Below are 23,428 nucleotides of genomic sequence, written 5' to 3' on the forward strand. Positions count from 1 at the left end.
AGTCTTGCATATTGATTTGATAAAATGAGCCCGAAAAAGCAAGTATTGGGAGACCATTTGCCTAAATGTAAACCAGGCAAGGGCAGTGAAATAGAAAATAAGGACCTTGCTTCTGGTTTCTCAGGCTGAAATCATCAAGTTCTAATGTTATGGACATCATTGCTGTGATTATTATTACCTGCCTGTTTCTCATGTCTTTGGCCACAAGAGTTGAAACGCAGCAGATAGCACTCGGTGCCACACTTGAACCAAAGAGTACTACTACTAATGCTTTCTGGCTTTCTCCTTCTGCTCAATTTGCATTTGGTTTTTATCCACAAGAACAAGGTGGTGGTTTTGTCGTTGCAATTTGGCTGGTTAGCGGGGAGAACAAGACAGTGGTATGGACTGCGCAACGGAACGATCCTCCAGTAACCTCAGGTGCGAAGCTACAACTAAATATGGATGGTAAACTCGTACTGACAGACGAGCAAGGAGAAGAGAAGGTTATTGCGGATAATTCCAGTGCAAAAGCTCTCTCTGCCTCCGTGCTTGATTCTGGAAACTTTGTGCTCTACAGCAATAATAACAACATCATATGGCAGAGTTTCGATTACCCAACAGATACTTTGTTAGGTGGTCAATCTCTTCCAAATGGGCATCAACTGGTGTGCAGTTCATCAGAGAACAACCACTCAAGTGGACGGTTTCGTATAAAGGTGCAGGATGACGGAAATCTTGTTCTGTATCCAGTGGACACAACAGACACAGTAACGAATGCTTACTGGATCAGTAATTATAATTATTTTGATCGTAATACTTTTGCTCGTAATCCTTTTAAGGATACTCAGCGGTATATCGACCAAAATGGTACACGGCGGATTGTGAATGAAAGCAGTGATGGGAGAACTATGAATGTTCTAAGTGTAGTCAGTGATGATGGGAACCAGATCATCTATCGTGCAACCCTGAATTATGATGGGTTATTTCATCTGTATGCTCATTTTAAGAATGGTAGTATCAAAAATTTGGCACATTGGCCGCAGGATAGAGACATGTGTTTAGTAAAAGGTTTTTGTGGCTTCAACAGCTATTGCACATACGTTGATGATCAACCAGTATGCTCTTGTCTTTCGGGTTTTATCTCCATACATCCAAACGACTCCACTCTGGGCTGCAAAAGGAGCTTTCCGAAGGAAGATTGTAGGGGGAAGAAAGACAGCACAACCTCTTATGAGATGAAGTCGAAGGAGAATATTGCATTGGTGGATGGTCCTTATTTAAAGAATGAAATGTCACAACAAGAGTGCTCCGCTACTTGCTTGGCTGATTGCAATTGTGAGGCTGCATCTTACGACGGTACAAACTGCATGAAACAGAGGCTGCCTTTGAGATATCTCAGATGGACAATAGAAAATGATGGTAGCAGATTGCAATCGTGGAAAGTGGGAATGCTATTGTGGAAAGTGGGAGACAGCCTCAGCAATCGGACAGGGAGCGATAATCCTGTGCCTGAACAACCACCAATCAAAGTAACAAGTAATAAAGCAACGGTGCATATTATTGTCATTACATCCATTTTTTCTCTGCTTTTATGTTCAACCATTGTCATCTCCAGCCACTACATGTACAAGATTCGGCTTTTGAAATATAAAAGATTGAAGGAAACTGGGAACTTGGGCCTGAATGAAGAGGTGACTTTGAGAAGGTTTTCATACAGCGAACTCAAAAGAGCCACAAACAATTTCAAGATAGAACTGGGAAAAGGGTCTTTCGGAGCAGTTTACAAGGGGGCGTTGGAGAAAGGTAAGAGGTTGATTGCTGTGAAGAGACTGGAGAAGTTAGTGGAAGAAGGAGAAAGCGAGTTCCAAGCAGAAATGAGAGCCATTGGGAAAACCCGTCACAGGAATCTAGTTCGTTTGTTGGGTTTCTGTGCGGAGGGTTCTAAAAGGCTTCTGGTGTATGAGTACATGTCCAATGGTTCCCTTGGAAACCTTATCTTCGTGGGTAAAAGTCAGAGACGTCCAGAGTGGGATGAGAGAGTAAGAATAGCGGTGGAGATTGCGAGAGGGATAATGTATCTCCATGAAGAGTGTGAGGCACCAATCATTCATTGTGACATAAAGCCTGAGAACATCTTGGTGGATGAGTTCTGGACTGCCAAAATATCCGATTTTGGGCTGGCCAAACTTCTCATGCCCGATCAAACCAGAACCATGACAAGGGCTAGAGGGACAAGAGGGTACGTGGCCCCTGAATGGAACAAGAATGTCCCCATATCTGTCAAGACTGATGTTTATAGCTACGGAATAATGCTGTTGGAAATTCTATGTTGCAGAAGAAACTTCGAAGTTCATGTCTCTGAACCTGAGGCGGTTATGCTCTCCACCTGGGCTTATAACTGTTTTGTTGCAGGAAAACTCAATAAGCTTTTTCCTTGGGAAGTCGTGGATGACAAAACTGCTGTGGAAAATATGCTTAAAGTGGCACTTTGGTGTATCCAAGATGAACCTTTTCTTCGCCCAACAATGAAGAGTGTCGTATTGATGTTAGAAGGGGTCACGGACATAGCAATTCCTCCTTGTCCCACTTCCAATTCTGCTTGAATTTTCTCTGTCAAGGAAATGTTGCAGTGTTCATGAATCATGTGCTTTTTACTTTATTTGTTTGTCTTCTGTTTCAGTTGTTATATTTTCTCGTGCTGTTAAGGTAGCAAGACAGAAGCTGAACTAGTAATTTTCTATGTTAGTTTATGTTTAAGCAGCAGATATATAAGTTTGCTTCATGCTTCTGTCCTATAAAGAAATGTTTGACTAAGTAGTTGAATTTCATCTTTATGTATTTTTGTTTTTAGAAATCACAACTTTAAAAAAATGTTTCATTACACGATTTTAACAATTTTTATAACTTTTTTTTTATGTTTTTCTGTTTATAGTTTCTTCTCATTGAAGTTATACTTATAAATATCACTTCAGGGGTTATTTAGACGTCCTATTTAGAGGGGGTTTTTTATTTAGAAAATACTTTTTTTATCCAAATTAAATTTTATTAATAAATTAAAAGGTGATATTAATTGAATGGAATTTTAAAAAAAACTTGTTCAACTAAATAAAATATAATTTTTTTAACTTACATTAAACTTTTTCATCCATTTATATAATATTTTCTTGTTCTTTTAATTTCGACGTAAACAATGAAAAACATAATAATTACTACTTTTCTTTATAATGAAATTGATGAATCAATTTAAAATAAATTAAAAAAATTATTAAAATGAAGATAATAAGTAAAGAAATTAATTTTATAGTGTATATATTATAATATTTATTTCTTCATTAATTTGAATTGATTTTAATTGAATAATAACCTTCTTTACTCATTTTTTTAATTTTCTCTAATTTTGTTCAAATAATATAAAATTTTAATTTATTAACCATAGTGGAAAAAAAAATATTTCCCAAATAAACAATATCTAAGATAGTTGTGTCAACAATCTATCTATTTTATTTTCATTATCAATTAAAAAATGTGTACAAAACCTAACAAATAAAAAAATACAAACAAATAAAAATAACACACGCAAACATGTAGGCAAATTGATTAAAAAAAAATACTCTTACAATTAACGAAAATAACCTTAAATAAAAGGATGATATAAATAAAAAAAATATTTCTAAAACCCTTTTTCAGGAAATATTTTTTTGAATTCCATAAATTCTTTTCCAAAATGCATTTTCAAATGTCATGTTCTGATTTTTTTTTTTCATAATAAATTTCTGAATTTAGGTTTTCAGAACACATTTTTGAATTTTGAAATTTTTTTTCATAATATATTTTCAGATTTTGTATTCTGGATTTTCTTTTTTACAATGTATTTTTTGCATTTTGGATTTTCTTTTCTATAACGAAATTTTGACTTGGTGCAAGAAGAACTTGTCAAACATGTATTCTAACAAAAATTGAAATCATGTTAACAAGTATGACCTCAAGAGTATTGAAAAAAGAAATTAAAATCGTGTATTGGAGCATGACTTCTTCTTATCAAAGTCGTCATTCAGGTTATTCATAATGTATATTTTTTTTAAAAAATTATCTATCTCAATAATTTTCTAAAAAATTTGGAGCAATACAATTTTTTTTCCTAACTTTTAAAATCTAAAGATACCAAATAGTATAAATGACTAGAGAATATAAAAATTATATCAATTAGGTAAAAGAAATAGTAAACTATATCAATTAGAAGAAAGAAATAGTCAACAAATTTTGAGAGTTTTTTTTCTTAGTCAACCATTTCTCTTCATCAAGTTTTTATTTCTTTTGAAGTTTCTTAGCTCAATTAATTGAGTTCAAAATAACAATGAAAATGAGTTTAGTTTGAACAAGAGATGAAGATAATGAAGAAATGTGTTAGTGACATTAAGACCATGTTCATCAGATACTCCAACATCGTCACTTTTTCATCTTCCCCTTCACGTTTTGATGTGAACGTCTGACATACACTGTGAACAAATCCGCTTTTGTCATTGATGACCTGTACGGACTCATTAACAATGACAATCCTTCTCAATCATCAATCTTCATCGCCTTGCACCTCAGACTCGTTGTCAACAACTTCCATGTTATTGCCACCAGTAACTCAACGATATTTAAGGTGGAATCCATCACTAAGCCACCACATCAACTAACTCAGTCCCCACCACGCATCCATCAGTACTACCTCAAATAAAGGAACATTTAACTTCAACAAAGTCATTGCACAAATAAAAATCATCAGAATTAACCTCTATCTAAAGGCAGATGAATCAACGTTGACCTTACCCAGCATACCAAGTTGCTCATCTTGATTATAACCAAGTCTTGATACCATTATTAGGAATCACATAATAGGATTAATCTTTTATAGCAAAAACTTAAAAGCCACACCCATAAATAAGAGTATGAATAAAAGCATACAATAAAACTCAACATGCATTTTTTGTTAGAAGAAAATTTCAAACCTTCATGAAAATTTTACAATAAAAAAATTGCAAACTCTCTCATGCAACTTTTACAAGAATAAAATTTAAAACTCTCTCATGATACACAATTACTCAAGTCCCCTATACACCCAAGAGACTTGAATCAACTCTTCATTTGTATAGTAGTTTAATGTTTCTTCCTTCTTCATATTACTCAATATAGAACTTTGGTAAATATCCACACGAGAAAAACACATTCAACCATTGTTCACACTACAAGAAAATCATGAAATAGAAACCAATTTTTAGATACCAAAATAATTAGTTGCAATAGTAACTAAATTAGAGACCATTTTAGAAACTAAAAAAAAATTGGTTTCTAAATTAGTTTCTATTATTGTTAAATAGTTTTTAAATTGGTATCTAATTAGCAACCAAGGTTTTAGAGACCAAATTTAGAAACTAAATAATTGGTAGTTAAAACTTTGGTTGCTAATTAGATACCAATTTAGAAACTAAATAATACATTTTGTATTCTAGAATTTCTCTTTCTATAATGTATTTTTTGCATTTTAGATTTTTTTCTATAACAAAAATTTTTACTTTTGAATTATATTTTTTGAATTTTGGATTTTCAACCGGAATAAAGTATAATTTTGGAAAATTTAAAAGATGATAGGGTGCAGGTTGAAATTGAGGGTTAATTCCCTATCTAGCACCATTTATACTTTTATTTTCCTAACTAGCACTCTTTTATTTTTATTTCCCTATCTAGTACTCTTTTATTTTTATTTCCCTATCTAGCATCCTTTTATTTTTTATTTCCCTATCTAGCACCATTTCAAAAATAAATTAAAAAATAATAATTTTATTTTTTTTGATAGTTTTAATTTTGAATGCATTAAAAAATAAATATTTTTAATATTTAAAATAGTTAGAAATATAATCGGAATGTGTTTTTAGAAAATAAAAAAGTAATAAATTTAAAATGTTTAGTTTAAAAATTATTTTTTTAATAATGAATAAAATAAAAAATTAAACTCTACAACAACATGAAAGTTGAATATATAAACATAAATTAGTATTTATTTTTATTATTATTGGTGATGTAATTATGTTAATTTCAAGTAAAAAAATACAGGATTGTTAATTATATGGACATAAAAGAACAACATAATCGGAAAAAAAATGTTCATATTGTCAATCACCAAGACACACATAAAGAATATGTCCCGACATTACTGGATTGTGCACTTCTCGTCATTAATTATGTTTCATTTTGCACAAATTATTTAATGTACCATTGAAGAAAATATTAAATGAATTATCATCTTTCATTTATTTTCATTTTTATGATCAACATATATTTATTTAGTATCGTCTTATATCTCTTATATTTATCTTATTTGGATTTGTTTTTATATCTTTTATCTTTATCTTAATTTGTTTTGCCTTTATTTTATATCTTTTATGTTTTTAGTTATTATTTTTTTCTACCATTCTTTTTTTTATTGTTGCTGTTTTTATTTTCTAGACTTTTTTTTTCATTTTTTTCTTCTCATTTTTAAGCATTAAGTGTAACATTTGCATTAATTTTTTTTTTTAGAATTTTGCATTTAGGATAGACACTTCAATATTACTTGTGTATCTACTATTAATTAATACTAATTGACTTTGTTTTTTTTGTAATTAATCGAATATTTTTTATGTTGTTGTAGGGTTTAATTTTTTATTTTCTTCATTCTTAAAAAAAATAATTTTAAACTAAACATTTTAATATTTTTAATTTTATTTTATAAAAACTCATTTCTTTATTCATTAATTATATTTCTAACTATTTTAAAAATTAAAAATATTATTTTTTAATGCATTCAAAATTAAAATTATCAAAAAATAAATAAATTATTATTTATTTATTTATTTTTGAAATGGTGCTAGATAGGGAAATAAAAAATAAAAGGGTGCTAAATAGGGAAATAAAAACAAAAGGGTGCTAGATAGGGAAACAAAAACAAAAGGATGCTAATTAGGGAAATAAAAATCTAAATGGTGCTAGATAGAGAATTTATCCTGAAATTGATATGGTGCAAAGAAGAACTTGTCAAACATGTATTCTAACGAAAATTGAAATCATGTTAACAAGTATGACCTCGATAATATTGAATAAGGAATTTAAAACCGTATATTGGAGCATGACTTCTTATCAAAGTCCTTCCAGGTTATTCATAATGTATATATTTTTTTTAAAAAGTTATCTATCTCAATAATTTTCTAAAAAATCTGGAGCAATACAAAAAATTTCCTAATTTTCAAAATCTAAAAATACGAAATAGTATAAAAGACTGGAGAATATAAAAATTATATTAATTAGGTAAAAGAAATAGTAAACAATATCAATTAGAAAAAAGAAATAGTCCACAAATTTTGAGTTGTTTTTCTTAGTCAACTATTTCTCTTCATCAAGTTTTTATCTTTTTTAAGTTTCTTAGCTCTATTAATTGAGTTCAAAATAACAATGAAAATGAGTTTAGTTTTAACAAGAAATGAAAATAATGAAGTAATGTGTTAGTGACATGAAGACCATGATCATTAGATACTCCAGCATCATCATTTTTTTGTCTTCTTCTTCACGTTTTTATGTGAATGTTTGACACATATTGTCAACAAATCTGCTCTTGTCATTGGTGACCTGTACGGACTTATTAACAATGACAATCCTTCCCAATCATCAATCATCATCGCCTTGCACCTCAGACTCGTTGTCAACAACTTCCATGTTATTGCTACCAGTAACTCAACGATATTTAAGGTGGAATTCATCACTAAGTCACCACATCAACTAAGTTAGCCTCCACCATGCATCGATCAGTACTACCTCAAATAAAGGAATATTTAACTTTAACAAAGTCATTGCACACAAAAAAATCATTAGAATTAACCTCTATCTAAAGGCAGATGACACAATGTTGACCTTACCCAGCATACCAAGTTTCTCATCTTGATTATAACCAAGTCTTGATACCATTATTAGGAATCACATAATAGGATTAATCTTTTATATCAAAACCACACCCATAAATAAGAGTATGAATAAAAGCATACAATAAAACTCAACATGCATTTTTTGTTAGAAGAAAATTTCAAACCTTCATGAAAATTTTACAATAATAAAATTGCAAACTCTCTCATGCAACTTTTACAAGAATAAAAATGAAAATTCTCTCATGATACATAACTACTCAAGTCCCCTATACACCCAAGAGACTTAAATCAACTCTTCGTTTGTATAGTAGTTTAATGTTTCTTCCTTCTTCATATTACTCAATGTAGGACTTTGGTAAATATCCACATGAGAAAAACACATTCAACCATTGTTCACCTTATGTTGTGTGGAGTCAACCTTTGTTTCTTGAATAATTTTTATAATCTAATGTACCTGATCCTATGTAAAATGACTTGTTTTATATTCAAAGACTTGTTGATCTTTTTTATCATTTTATTCGTTTTTGGTCATTTTATCCATAACAATTTTGTTGATAACCCTCTCAGTTCTTTCATTTTTTTGCTTATACCACATAGGGAATTCATGTTTGGATTAGCTCTCATCAATTGTATGATAAAGTTTATGACAATAGATACATTGTTTACCATTACTTTGATTTTGATTTTTCCCTCTACCTTATGGCTTTCAACCTCCATTTTGATGTATGCTTTTGATTTTCAGAAGTGTTCAATAAAGCTTTGTTATTGATCATGACATTTCCACTCAGTTTTCATTATGTTGAATGACAAAAGAAAACATGACTCACATTTGACAACGATTCCATGAGTAAAATTTGTGTTTTCACTATTGCAAAGTAGTCGTTCAAACCCTTCAAGAAACATAACACAATCTAATTCCCCGTGTTTCACAATTTTCTTGATCAAGGCACATTTACATTTAACCTCACACACACAATCAGGATTTGGTCTTAAAGACTCGAACTCTTCCCATAAAATCTTTAAATGAATGAAAAACTCGGTAACACTACGTTCACTCTGGCTTGTAGAGTGTATTTTCTATAGAAAATCTAAAATCCTAAATTGATTACCTTTTGAAAATCTTTCATACAAATCTTCCCACAGTTCTCTCGTATTTTCTTTGTATACGATGCCGTGGACTATTTGAGTATTCACCATTCGTGTTACCCATGATATTATGATGTTGCACCTTTCACCTACACGCACAAAACAACCCAAACACCAAGTTAATAAGATTACCATGAAATATACTATAATGAGGTTCCTGCAGGGAAGATGAAGTTATATGTCTTAAAGTAGCTCTTCCTTAAGCAACAAAATGTAGCCAAGGATAGGGAGATGAGAATCTTTAGTGAAATGAGGGTGAATTGTGATAATTGATATTAATAAGCTAAATAAAGAGGGGTATTTTGGAGAGAAGCCAACATGAGGAAAAATTAGCAATCCACCGTTACAAACCTGGTAGAAAAAGATTCATATAATAATTCCTCTAAGAGGGTAACATGTGTCCGGGAGCATTGTTTTATTTAGAGTAATTGATGATTCACAAATGAATGATTACATTGCATAAACACGAAATGGGGAAAATGAACACAAGTAAATTAACTTTCTCGGGTCTTGCGAGCAGGGAACGTGGGGTATAGTCTACCCCAGGCATATGATAAAGCTAACTCACATCATTACATTGCCGCACAAAGCAGCTCAAGTATGGGTTATTTTGCAATTGCTAACTAACACCATTCCCAAACAGCTAAACCATAGTATTTTACAACTAACGGTTAAACAATTAGACAAAAATTATTGCATTAGCCGAAGGCTGTCGAAAATGACTAAAACCCATTTTTTGTTTGATAACTAACACAAGCAACAAAAAAGAACAAAGAAAAACATCTGAAGTAGGCTTGACCACGTACGCATTGCAAAACCACTAGTTGTGTATTGAATTTTCAAATTTTTTTGTTTTCCCTGCTTCCAGACCTGAACCCCAAAACACAAACACGACGGTTATACCATGTATCCCATTAAGTATTTTAGTACAGTCAAATATATCATTAACCTATCATGTCCCTCAACCGCTAATGAAAAAATCCCGTGTTTTGAGAACCAGACCAGACTATCGTATCAAAGAGATGTTCTATTCACCAATTTTACATCGAGACTAGACTAGAGTTGTTCTGTCTGTTGAGTGTGTAAACAGGAGCTTCTACACTTCTGAAATCCCATTTGGAACAGTAGACGTAGAAGTAACTTAATTTACTTCTGCGCCTTTTTCAACTTTCGACGCAAAATTAAAACACGCTCAATGAATGCTTCACGATTGTATGAAAACACTAATATTAATGGTGGCAACGTCTTTCTCGGCATACACTACCACCATACCATCTTTGAAATTACCAATAATCCTACCACTACCACCATTAAGCTTTTCTATAACGCCACCTTCTGATTGCAGCTTGGAGCGTGATCTACTATTGCCAAGTATAAAAACTAGACGGGGATACAGGGTTCTAGTGAATCTGATCTACAAATGCATCCTTATATAAAACAGACACGGAATATATAATTACATTACAGCACAATATGAACGTTAGCAAAATGTCAAAACATAACTTCTTTAAATTACAGAGGTTTTATTATATGGAACCTATAATTCTATAAAATTAATTCCATCTTTACATTTAGCATCTTACATCTGTGTTAGTATCTAAGGCATGCATAACCGAGGCATCCGATTAAAAGAAAAAAAAAAGTGATCAGAAAATAGTCATCCCACTACTTTGCTGTCAAAGTAACCCAGCAGGTTACTTGGCTGCTTGTTCAAGAACCGGGATTTTCTTCCATGTTTCTTCTGAACCACTTACCTTCAGAGGTGGCAATGAAAACATGCTAACAGTTGAGCTTCCACTTCTAATTTCCTGCAAAACATGCAAAGCTGATACTGTACTCTTCATATAAAGGCTCTCCACGTACTCAATCTCAGCTAATTCCTTGGGAATCAGCAAACCACCATCACTCTTGGTAGTGGTTGAAGTTGAAGGATCACAACCTTCAGCTTGGGGAGTTGTATCACCAGAAACTGGAGGAGGATCATTCTCAGGGAAAAGACGGTCCAACATTGTTTCACACTCCTTTACAAGCTTGTACAGCAAGTCAGTGGTAAAGAAAGGTTGTTGCAAGACCTTCTGAATGAAGGGCAAGCGAATGAGAGCACCAGTTCTCTTGTCATACTTCTTCAGTATTTTCACTAGCCCTGTGGGATGAAAATCAAGGTAAAAAATAGATACCTCGAATGGAACAATTGATTTAAAGAAAGAAACATCACAAGTATCACATTCTTCAATTTATGCCCAAGATAACTAACTGGGGGCTGATCATAGAAGCATATATCTTTAGAGCTAGTTTGATCTAAAGCTGTGGTTTCCAGCTAAAAAATGCAGAGTAGAGATACGATTATCACAGAAAATCTGTCTGAAAACCACATATTGTTCATATTCCATGTGCTTCTTTAGCATTTTCAAACCGGAATCACTTTCTAGAGGCAAGAAAAAAAAAAGTGAAACTCCTCTGATCGTTTATGCTTTAAGATGATGTGACCTTTGTATCTCGAATATTTATTAAATCAGCATCATATTTAATTCAAACATGATATACTATTCTTGAATTGGCTTGCTTACCAAGTAGATAGAAGAATAGGAAGCCTAATTATAGAGGTATCAAAGGGGCCAGATGTCCAATTTCAGAAACATGGATATGTTCAAAGTAGTAGATTCTTTATTCCAAGAAAAAGCATATGCTTTGTCCTACCAACTTGGGCAAAGAATTTTGAGGAGCAATGGACTATATGTATGGGAAACGAATCCTATTCCATCGCATTACTTGACCATCTATTGTACTTATATAAGTGCTATAAATCCAAAAATAACTATTTTCAGGAGTAATGGACAACTTGTATTGGAAATGAATCCTATTCCATCTTAATGATTTTCCCACAGTACTTAGAAATGTCGTAAAGCTATGAAAAACAAGTTTACTTGGGCAAAGTTTTAAATGTAAAGAATCCCGATTCCAATAACAATAAAGAGAAATAAGCTAATATAATAATATGAAAGTTAAAAGAACCTGTATAGTTAAGGGCACTGTAGTTTTCCAGCAAGACCATCTCTCCGTGGAAATCCACAATTTCCTTGCGGATTTTCATCATCTCTTCACTATAATCCTTAACTTTGGCCACCCTATCTTGTAACTCCTGTATATTCCAACGATAACAAACATTAGAGCGCCCCGTTATCTAACTGTTTTATCACATAAATCACTCTGCACCAGCCCAAGTAAAAATTAACAGGTCATACTTAATATGCTTAACCAGCGGTTACCCATAAATAATCAAAAGACCTGAAGAAAAACAGTCATAATCTTGTGCAGAAGAAAAACAAGACAAATTAGCATTGCCAAATTGCAAAAGAATCTTGACCATATTGCCTAATCAAAACCACAAATTTAGTTTAATCTCAACGTCATTCTTCCACGTTCATAGCTTGTGAATGTACAAGTTTTTTCACTAATTAATATTAAACTCCACAATAACATAACCAGATGGTAACAGAATTCCGCGAAAAATACCAAAACCCACTCATTTGTTAGAAGGCCAATAATAAGGCCAAACTCCTCCAGACAACAACTAAAAAAGAAAAAAAATCCCAACAGTTCAGTATTTAGTTATTTAGCATTGAATAGAAAAAGAAAACCTAAAAAATCCAAAAAGAAACAGATCTTCCACGCAGCTAAAGAAGAGAGGAGACAGAAAGAGGGGGAATCAAAGAGAGTACTTTGAGTCTGATAATGTACTCTTCCTCCTTCTCTACGAAGAAGGTGTTGAATTTGTCGAGTTCATTCTCAAGCAAGTTGCGGAAGTCGGTCTCCTCCTTGGACATGTCGGTGGCAGTGGCGGCGGCGGCATCAGGCTTGAGGCGTTTTCCGGGGCGGTAATCGGCGGCAGCGGGAGGGTCGAATTGTTTGAGCTTCTTCTTGAGTTCCTTGTAGGAGAGGAACTTGTCGCGCCACTCCGGCAGGGTTTTCTCGATCTGGCTGCTGAGGCTCTTTCCGAATTTCATGGGTTTCTGTTAGGGAAAGAGGAAAATATTGGAAAGAGGAATTTAATTTTAGTAAGCAGAGAGGGGAAGAGAGGAGAGGACATAAAAGAGGAAAGAGGTGATACATATAACGGTTGGAGGAGGGAATATTCGGAGGGTATTGTTGGAATATCCGTAAAAACAGTATATTTGGGTTTTATTCCTTTCTTTCTTTCTTTCTCTCTCTCCATACTTGCCACACTCCTTCTCTTTTGTACCCTACTGTACTGTATACCAAGGAGAGAGCAGTGATTTTTGTTATGTGTTGTCGTCCTCTGCTACCTAACTGCATTTCCATTTTCTTTCACTTTCTACAAACAAACTGTTAGACTAACTCAACTTATTCATATATATTCTATCAAATTTTCTAATCATTCAAACCTTCATTAAATTTAAATATTTCCACAATGGCTACATACCCTACTTCAAAATATATTATTGCTAAAATAAATCGTTAAACAATTCAAAAAGTAATGTTGTTGTTCAAAGATCACTCAACTATTAGTAAAATAGATACATGGTTTTTTTTAAAGAAAAAAAAAGTAATGAGGAAAGAACTATAAATAAATAAAAAGTAATAAGTTTCTTGACAAAAAAGTTACAAGAGAAAACAAATTTCACTTTGACCTGTTGTAAGGAAGGAGTCATAACACGTTAAAAGAGAACTACGTAATTTAAAATAGGTTTTTATTTTAAAATGTATCATTTTTTTTTTTAAATATTGTCGATGGATGAAGAATGCTAATTGTATTTAAGTTAAAAAAAAAGTTATTCATAGAAAGAATTAAAATAATTTATTTATTTAAATTTAAAAACATAAGATAGCTAAGAACAGACTTAACTCACTTACAAAAAATTGTTATCTAAATAAGATTATTATTTTCTTTCACTTTCAAGTTACTTTACCTTTTTATTTAATATTATAAATGCGTCTTAATATACGCTTAAATAATCTCAATCTATCAAATTCATTATTAATTATGATTATATCATTTTCTTACTATGGAAAACATACACTGGACAACTCACAATTTTATGTAGGAAAACATAATCACTTCTCACGATTTATATTTTCACATTTCATATTTATATAATTCACTTATCTAAGCATATTGAATAAATATTAATATTAAATTCTCTTACCTAAATGTAAGTATCCCCTCAAAGTCTTCCTTGTATCCTTTCTTGATCCAACCAAGTTTTTTTTTTTTATACATGTGTCAAATCCTATACAAACAACATTTTCTCTTCACAAAACACTCAGATATTAATCCTTCGATACAGAATTAATTATTTTTCCAAATTAAAAATCTTAATAAACTTAATTTGATTAACGCATTCACATTCTTACTTTCTCAAGATTGTATTTTGTCATAAGCCTATTTTGATTATTCTTTAACTTTACATAAAATCGAACGAGGATAGAGTTTAAAAAAATTAATTTTAAACAAATTTAAAACAACAACATCCAATAATAATACTAATAATTTAAGAAAATATTGATATTATTCAAAATATTTTTTAAGAAATATATCTTCTTTTGTAAACAGAAAAATAAGTCATTATTATTAAATAAAATTTAGATTTATTAAAAAGCAAAAAAAATATAAATAACACCTATAAATTATTACCTCCACAATAAAACTGACAAAATAGGATAAATTCCCTATCTAGCACCATTTACACTTTTATTTCCCTAACTAGCACCCTTTTGTTTTTATTTCCCTATCTAACACCCTTTTGTTTTTTTTCTCTATCTAGCACCATTTCAAAAAAAAATTAAAAAATAATAAATTAATTTTTTTTTATAATTTTAATTTTGAATGCATTAAAAAATAAATATTTTTAATGTTTAAAATAGTTAGAAATATAATTAATGAATAGAGAAATGTATTTTTACAAAATAAAAATAAAAAAGTAATAAATTTAAAATGTTTAGTTTAAAAATTATTTTTTTAAGAATGATTAAAATAAAAAATTAAACTCTACAACAACATAAAAGTTGAATATATAAACATAAATTAGTATTTATTTTTATTATTATTGATGACGTAATTATGTTAATTTTAAGTAAAAAATACATAACATAATTATAAAAAAAAAACAAAGTTAAATAAGGACTGATATGAACATAAAAGAACAACATGATCGAAAAAAAAATGTTCATATTGTCAAAAACTAAGACACACATAAAGAATATGTTCCAACATTACTGGATTGTGCACTTCTCGTCATTAATTATGTTTCATTTCACACCAACTATTTAATGTACCATTGAAGAAAATATTAAATGAATTATCATCTTTCATTTATTTTCATTTTTATGATCAACATATACTTATCTAGTATCGCCTTATATCTCTTATATTTATCTTATTTGGATTTATTTTTATATATTTTATCTTTATCTTAATTTGTTTTGCCTTTATTTTATATCTTTTATGTTTTTAGTTATTATTTTTTTTCTACCATTCTTTTTTTTTTTATTGTTGCTGTTTTTATTTTCTATACTCTTTTTTTTCATTTTTTGCTTCTCATTTTTAAGCATTAAGTGTAACATTTGCATTAATTTTTTTTTAGGATTTTGCATTTAGGGTAGACACTTCAATATTACTTGTGTATCCACTATTAATTAATACTAATTGACTTTGATTTTTTTGTAATTATGTAATGTATTTTTTTGTAATTATGCCAATAATAATAAAAATAAATAGTAATTTATGTTTATAGATTCAACTTTTATGTTGTTGTAGGGTTTAATTTTTTATTTTCTTCATTCTTAAAAAAAAAATAAACTAAACATTTTAATTTATTTTATTTTATTTTATAAAAACTCATTTCTTTGTTCATTAATTATATTTCTAATTATTTTAAACATTAAAAATATTTATTTTTTAATGCATTCAAAATTAAAATTATCAAAAAATAAATAAATTATTATTTATTGATTTATTTTTGAAATGGTGCTAGATAGAGAAATAAAAAATAAAAGAGTGATAGATAGGGAAATAAAAACAAAAAGGTGCTAGATAGGGAAATAAAAACAAAAGGGTGTTACTTAGGGAAATAAAAGTCTAAATAGTGCTAGATAGAAAATTTACCCGACAAAATAAAGTGTATTAATATACATATATTAATTAAAAATCATATATATATATATATATAATAGTCATTTTTGTTATGAAAAACATTATTAGAAAAAAATCTATTAAAGGATACAGATAACAGAGTTATAGAAGGATCCTAATATTAATTGGGTGTCTTTTCTAATTATTAGTTGTTTATGTGTATAGAGAAAAATAATTTGGTGTCTTTTCTAATTATCAGTATGTTAAAACCGATAAAACATATGACATTAAACTTGGAACCATTTCAACCATGTTAAATTTTAGATGTTATTGACTTTTTCGTGATTTTATCTTTAAACCAAGTCATGCAAGTCTTTTTATGCTCCATCATCATTTATTTTTGCAGTTGTCTTGGGTTCTTTCGCTAACCTTGTGTCTTATTTAGTATATTTATTGTACTTTCAACACTTTGTAATGGGATTTGGTTACCATATTTATAGATCATGTTGTGCCAATATTTGGTGGAAAATTTTACAAAATTAGCTTTCTATATGTACACTGAGTAAAACTTAATAGTTTCTTTTATAATGTAACTTTCAACTGTGGTAAATAAAAACTAATTTTAGAGACAAAAAATAATTAGTTGCTAGAATGACAAAATTAGATACTATATTAGAGACTAAAAAAATTACTGGTATCTAAATTAGTTTCTATTATTGATAAATAGTTTCTAAATTGGTATCTAATTAGATAAATGTAGCTTTGTTTCTCTTTATAGAGGTGAATAACCTTTATTTTGTCTTGTGTGTTATGGTTCTATTATTTAATTATTAATTCTTTTTCTCTTTAGTTAAACTTAAAATGAGTGTACTAATTGTATATATTCAGATAATTTATTTGTTTTGATTTGAATAACAAAAAATAAAAGATATTCACTCTCATATCCTTTGTCTTCAATTTACTCTTTTGTTCATCTTTGTTCTCTTTTGTTCACCTCTGTTCTATTTTGTAATAAAATCTCACAAAAATATTTAATCCAAATTTTCTACATATTAGTTATTGATAAAACAGACTATACCAGTAATATAATTAAAAAATAATAGATCTCGTTTCATTTTTTTTTAATTAAAAGTGAAATAGAATGAAAAAGTGTTAGCAAATAAGGAAATTGAGTTAACTATATACAGTATAATTAACATTTTATGGATAAAAATACCGTTGTCAATATAGATTTTACTAAAAATAGTTTATCATATGCTCCAATAAAAAATAACCATAAAATTATTGTGATATTATACATTATTATCATTAAATATATATATATATATATATATAATTCAATTTTATTTAACATTTAAAAAGTACATGATAATAATATTAAAAGAAGAAAAATTCTCATTTTTTTATAAAAAATAACAAATTCATATATTTATCTAAATTTATTTTCTTCTACTATTAGTAGAGTAAAGTAAAGATTAAATCCAATATCATACTATTTTCACAAGGGAAAGAGAAGAATTTGTTGTTTATATAATAGTAAAAAGTTGATTAGGATTCTTTATAAAACAAAATTATTCGAGGTATGACTTTGACGAAAAGATCTAATTGTATAATATATTTTAGTCATGTAATTATTTTTAAATAAAGTATAAATTTTAACACACTCTTCATGTGTAGGAATGGAATGAAACTGACATAAAATGTCCAACTAATCTTGTTAGATAAATCTTTGATAAAAACTTTGAAAATAAAATTTAAATTTAATTCAATTCTATAAATTAATATAGTAAATAATATTTTTTTTCACTTATATACTATAATTTAATTATATAATACCTCATAGCATCTTATATAACTTAAGTTAATAGAATAACAAACTAAATTATATTTATTTTGTTGAAATAATAAATTAAAGTAAACATGGTGAGATGAGATACACAAGAGAGAAAGTGACCTTTGTTTTGCTAATTACTGAGGAATGGTATAATTCCAAGGCATTTGGAATATCCTCCCGAAAGTCACACATGTGATCATTTTCAGTGTCCACCGTTCATTCGTTGCTTTGCTTTCTTCTCTATCAAATAAGAGTATTCTTAATGGGGTCTTAAGATTATTATTTCAAAAATAAAAAATATTGAAAAATATATAAAAACTTTTGAAAAAATTTAAACATGCATTTTTTATATCTTAATACAAATATTTTGTAATTTTTAATCACTATTTTCAAAAAGTTTATTAGCATCTGCTAAAAAGTGATGGTACTTGTGTTTTTCCTTCTTGCCTCCAACTTTATGGCCACGTGTCCCTTATCTACTGGCTACCTGTGAAAGTCCGCATCATTGAATGGATATTCTTGGTTGTATTTTAAAATTAAAATGCATCAGATTTATTTACTGGTTTTATCACATTATTAGAAACTATGGGAGATATAATTTTTAAATTAATTATTGAAAAATATTTTATAATTAAGTGATGGTGTAAAACTCTTTTGCTTTTATTTTATATAACCTGTTTTCTAAAGAAATGTCACATTTGACCATTTCACGGAAAGTAGGAAAATGAAAAATATAAAATTTAATTAATTTTTAATTATTGATACTAGATATTAATATAATTCCTAATTTTTTAAAAAATACTATACGTGAAAAAGGTGCACTTTATATTTGTTTAAAATCAGTCATTAAATAGTAAAATTCAGATTCTTTAAATATGTATTTAAACTTTTAAACTTTAATATTTTTCTTTTAATTTGATCATGCATCTTTAATTTGGAAACCCAAGGTTATAGTCAAAATTGATTCATCATTTGAATTAACTTCTCTAATTCAAATCTGATGTGAAATGTTTATTTATCAGACTCCATTGTAGAAAAAAAAGGGATGAAAAATATATCAAAAATTGATTAATAATATCTATGCCAACCTTTTGTATTGTATAAATAAGTTTAAATGAATAGTATTTTATTTTCTAACAATTTTAAGAATACAATTTGTTATTATTTAAAAATTTCACAATTACATTATCAAATAATATTTTAAAATGGCTGTTTTCATGATTTAAATTCGTAAAATTTAAAAAAGAAAAGAAAATAATATATTTACATTTTATAGTTACAATCATTGTATTTTAATCTCAAGACAAAAACTTAACTCAAAGTTTGATTTATGATAACATAACATGAAACAAGAAAGGTCAAATACAAAAAAAATGGACTACATCATTATAGTCACAGTAATAATTACACAATTTAATATTATGAGAAAGAGAAAAAAATATTTCAAATAATATTAGTCTTCTTTCCTCAAATTAAACATGTGTTAATTGTGTTAACAAATCTTCAACATTAATAATTTTGAAAAGTAAAAATAATTATTTTAAAAATTATAAGACTTAAAAAAACACTGTGAAATCTTGGAATTATAAAAACTTAAATTTGATGAACAAAAGAAAGTTACTTTTAAAATATCAAGTTTATAGCTAGGGAGAAAATCACATACAAATCTAAATTTTGGTTGAATGAGATTAGTTCTTTAATATGTGAAAAATGGTCTTAACATTATTATCTTTGTATCCACAACCGCTCAGAAGACAAATAAAAAGAATAACATATATCCGACAATTAAAGACAAAAATAACGTAATATATTATAAAGAAAATGTATGTCTATTTACAAATGTCTCGTAATAAAATAATATTTAAAATAAACTAAATTTAAAAACCCTTTATACGTATATAATAAGACAATAGAGAAAGAAAAAAAGCTTTAGCATATTCCTTTCTAAGTCCCTTTATTCTCTACAATGGAAGGCTTGAGATAGAGCTGGGCCTCCACCTTTTTCTCTTTTCTATATCTCATGCTTTTATTTTAAATTAATTAATCCAATATCAATGCATCCCTCCAAAAAAAATTATTCCTCCTTCTCTATACATTCAAAAAATTATTGTGATATAATTATAATTTTCTTTTAGTGTGTCAATGAAAGTGAGCCTGCTTGCCTACAGCGGTATTCTTTGGGCCTTGATAGCTTCTTATGGGCTGGATGTTCTTTATTAGGCTGGACTCTTTCTTCCTGCACCTCTATATGTTCTTTTGTCAGACATATAAAACGTGAAAATACATTTTTGTTTTTCTTGTGTCAATCCCATAGAGTAGCTTCCGGATTATGTAATGCAGACACACATTTGAAAAAAGATTTTCGTATTACATAATCTGGAAGCTAAAACAGACTTTCAGATTATATAATCCAAAAAATAATCATGCATCTTAAAAAAGGTTTATAAATTATGTAATCCAGAAGCTGATTACAAATTTGAAAAAAAACTTTTTGGATTACGTAATCTAAAATATTACAGATAGATATTTTTAGAAATACAAAAATTTATGGAGGTGTGAGAAGAAGATATGGGGGTGAAGGAAGAAATAGATGCTCGTACAACCTTTTTCTCTATTTGCACGGTCTTTTCCTTTTACCAAAATTAAATTTTATAATGTAATACATTCTACTACACTTTTTATATCAAAATATATATATAACATTATGTTTTACACCACATTTGAAAAAAATTTCTGTATTACATAATCCGGAAGCTAAAAGAGATTTTCAGATTATATAATCCAGAAAATAATCATGCATCTTAAAAAAGATTTCCAAATTATGTAATCCGGAAGCTGATTACGAATTTGAGAAAAAACTTTTGGATTACGTAATATAAAATATTACAGATAGATATTTTAGAAATACAAAAATTTATGGAGGTGTGAGAAGAAGATATGGGGTGCAGGAAGAAATAGTCATTAGGCTGATGTTAATCATGCTCGTACAACCTTTTTCTCTATTAGCACCGTCTTTTCCTTTTACCAAAATTAAATTTTATAATGTAATACATTCTACTACACTTTTTATATAAAAAAATATATAACATTATGTTTTACACCACTTTTTTGTTGTTGTAATAATACATTTTCTAGAAATTAATTTCAAAATGTAACTTTTTATAATACCAAAACCAGTTTTTGTAATACAATAAAAGTTATATTAGCATAAGGTAAACAATATTTTTCAAATTTGGCTTTCATGATATAAAAATGAATTGCATAATGAAAACGAATTTAGTTAATTCATTGTAATATAGCTATATGATAAAAATTAGGCTTAGTGATCATAAATTGATAACATAACAAAACTAATTTAAAAATTACTTTATATATATAGTGTTAAATGCATTAGTACAATAAATAATGTTTTTTTCGAATTAGTTGAAATATTTATCATCTTAGACATCTTACTAGCATAGTCTACTTACAGTATAAAAAATAAAATAGAGAGAAAAAATGTTTAATTTTTTACATATTTAATCAAGTATCAATGACTCTTATCCTCAATTTAATGAGAAAGATTTACATGTCCTCATCACCTAATATTTCATCGTATAAGTTAAACTAATAGTAGAACATAAATATGTCATTAAAACACCTAATTTAATAGTTACATTATATATGATTAGTTTTAAATGGATTTTGAAAGAAGCCTATAAATGGAAGACCTTACTATATAACCACTATTATAGAGATAGGTTTTGCGTGTTAATTAAATCCCAATAATTCAAAGCTTATAACGTTACCACGTGAATATGTCTACATAAAAGTAACGGATGGTACTGGCTATGGTAGTAATTTCAAAGCTTATTTAATGAGTTAAATTATTGTCATGTGCCAACAAACCAAAGAGAGAAAGACAGCAATTATATGTAACTACACAACTCTCGCTTTTAGCTCATCTACTTATCTCTTCCTAACTCATTATTCACTTCTCATGCAAAACCAAAACTTCAATACATTTTTAATTCTCCTTTTCCAATGCAACACCTGATTCAATTCTTTTACATACACATTTCACAATTTTTATCTATGATAAATGAAATATACTTTCATTCATGCATCTTTTTTTCCCTTCTTTATATATTTATCAGCATTTCAACATGTATTTGTAGAGCTAGTAAAAAAATATGTTGGTTAGTAGCATAATTTTAAAGTATGGTGATTTGGGTTTTATTTCAAAATTTATATGGTATTAAAGGGATAATCTATTCACAAAATAATCTCATATATTGAGTTATAGAATATCTCGAGAAGTTAAAAAATAGTATATCTGTAATTAAAAATATTTCCTCCCTTTAAGTAAGTTAATTCAATCAACCTTTTAAAATAATCAAATAGCATAGACATAAATAAATTAAGCAACCAGTTTTGAAAATGTTCTATTATTTATTTTATCTCAAATAATGTATTACGTAATTATTTCAATTATTGACTTTCTCTCGTCATTCTTATTCCACACAAAAATCATTAGTTTCTCTTTCTTTTATTTCATCTTACAGTGTGATAGTTATACATGGAAACACAGAATATGGTACGATCGAAGTAGTTTTTTGAATGAAGGGATTACAAAATGAAACAAAGAAGAAGCGAAAAAATGGAAAATTGACCCACTTATAGTTTTTAAAATAAAATTTTACATGTATAAATAAATATAAGTGTATAAAAAATCAAAAGTAGAAAAGGATAATACAAAAGGTTACTAATAAAGTATAAAAAAAGGTTATTAAAATATAAAAGGTATAGATTAATTTTATTTATTTATTTTTTAATAAAAAGGAAAATATGTAAAAGAACATATATAAGTTTTTTGCATTAACATGAAATCGATATATTATTTATATTTTTTATATCAGACTTTGAACTAATATAAAAAGGTATATCTTTATCAATTAAAGTTATAATTAATATAGAAAGGTTTCAACCTATCGGTTATTAATTTAACTGAAAGAAAATATCATTTTTTTAAAGAAAGGATAAAAAGTTGGGAGGTTCCCTTTATTGGTTAGCTTCGTGATTGTCACAATGAATAAGAGAATGTGACAAAATAAAAGTTATTCCTATAAATTATAAGAAAGATTATAAAAAAATAAGCTAAAATGATCTCACAATTTTTTTTATAAGTTCTTCTAAATACTTTATAAGATAAACTTAAAAATGAATTGTTATATATAACGAGATATAAGAAGAACAAATACTAACTAATGAAATTTATTATAATATATACATATATGTAAATATTTTAAAAGTAAATTAAATTTCAAACAAATAATGTAACTTTATTTAACTTTTAATTACTTTTCTTTATCATTCGTAATTCTTAATCTGACTTTGGCAAATAATCTATCACGAAATCAATTTGTATCATACGCCTAAGATTTTTTTCTATTTTCATTT

The 23,428-nt window shown here is 28.3% G+C and overlaps 2 protein-coding genes across 2 annotated transcripts; one reads left to right on the forward strand and one right to left on the reverse strand.

The window, feature by feature from the left end:
- The first annotated feature begins 6 nt into the window (after positions 1–6).
- LOC137807530 (G-type lectin S-receptor-like serine/threonine-protein kinase LECRK1) lies at positions 7–2,836 on the forward strand. Its single transcript, XM_068608214.1, has one exon. The coding sequence runs from the start codon at positions 150–152 to the stop codon at positions 2,583–2,585; it is 2,436 nt and encodes an 811-aa protein (XP_068464315.1). The 5' UTR covers positions 7–149; the 3' UTR covers positions 2,586–2,836.
- A 7,627-nt stretch (positions 2,837–10,463) lies between these two features.
- On the reverse strand, positions 10,464–13,411 carry LOC137807531 (SPX domain-containing protein 1-like). The gene is made up of 3 exons (XM_068608215.1): positions 12,785–13,411; positions 12,078–12,204; positions 10,464–11,208 (listed from the first exon to the last, which is right to left on the reverse strand). Exons 1-3 carry the CDS (start codon positions 13,067–13,069, stop codon positions 10,760–10,762), a joined length of 861 nt encoding a protein of 286 aa, XP_068464316.1. The 5' UTR covers positions 13,070–13,411; the 3' UTR covers positions 10,464–10,759.
- Between the last annotated feature and the right edge of the window lie 10,017 nt (positions 13,412–23,428).

The sequence above is a fragment of the Phaseolus vulgaris genome, chromosome 3, assembly GCF_000499845.2.
Source record: "Phaseolus vulgaris cultivar G19833 chromosome 3, P. vulgaris v2.0, whole genome shotgun sequence".
In the NCBI taxonomy this organism is placed as follows: domain Eukaryota; kingdom Viridiplantae; phylum Streptophyta; class Magnoliopsida; order Fabales; family Fabaceae; genus Phaseolus; species Phaseolus vulgaris.

Bases quoted from the DNA above. Each gene is read 5' to 3' on its own strand.
- LOC137807530 (XM_068608214.1), top strand. From the start codon at position 150: ATGGACATCATTGCTGTGATTATTATTACCTGCCTGTTTCTCATGTCT.
- LOC137807531 (XM_068608215.1), bottom strand. From the start codon at position 13,069: ATGAAATTCGGAAAGAGCCTCAGCAGCCAGATCGAGAAAACCCTGCCG. The intron at 12,205-12,784 runs GTACTCTCTTTG...TGGAATATACAG, and splicing joins AGTACATTATCAGACTCAAA to GAGTTACAAGATAGGGTGGC. The intron at 11,209-12,077 runs GTTCTTTTAACT...TTCATCCCACAG, and splicing joins CAGTGCCCTTAACTATACAG to GGCTAGTGAAAATACTGAAG.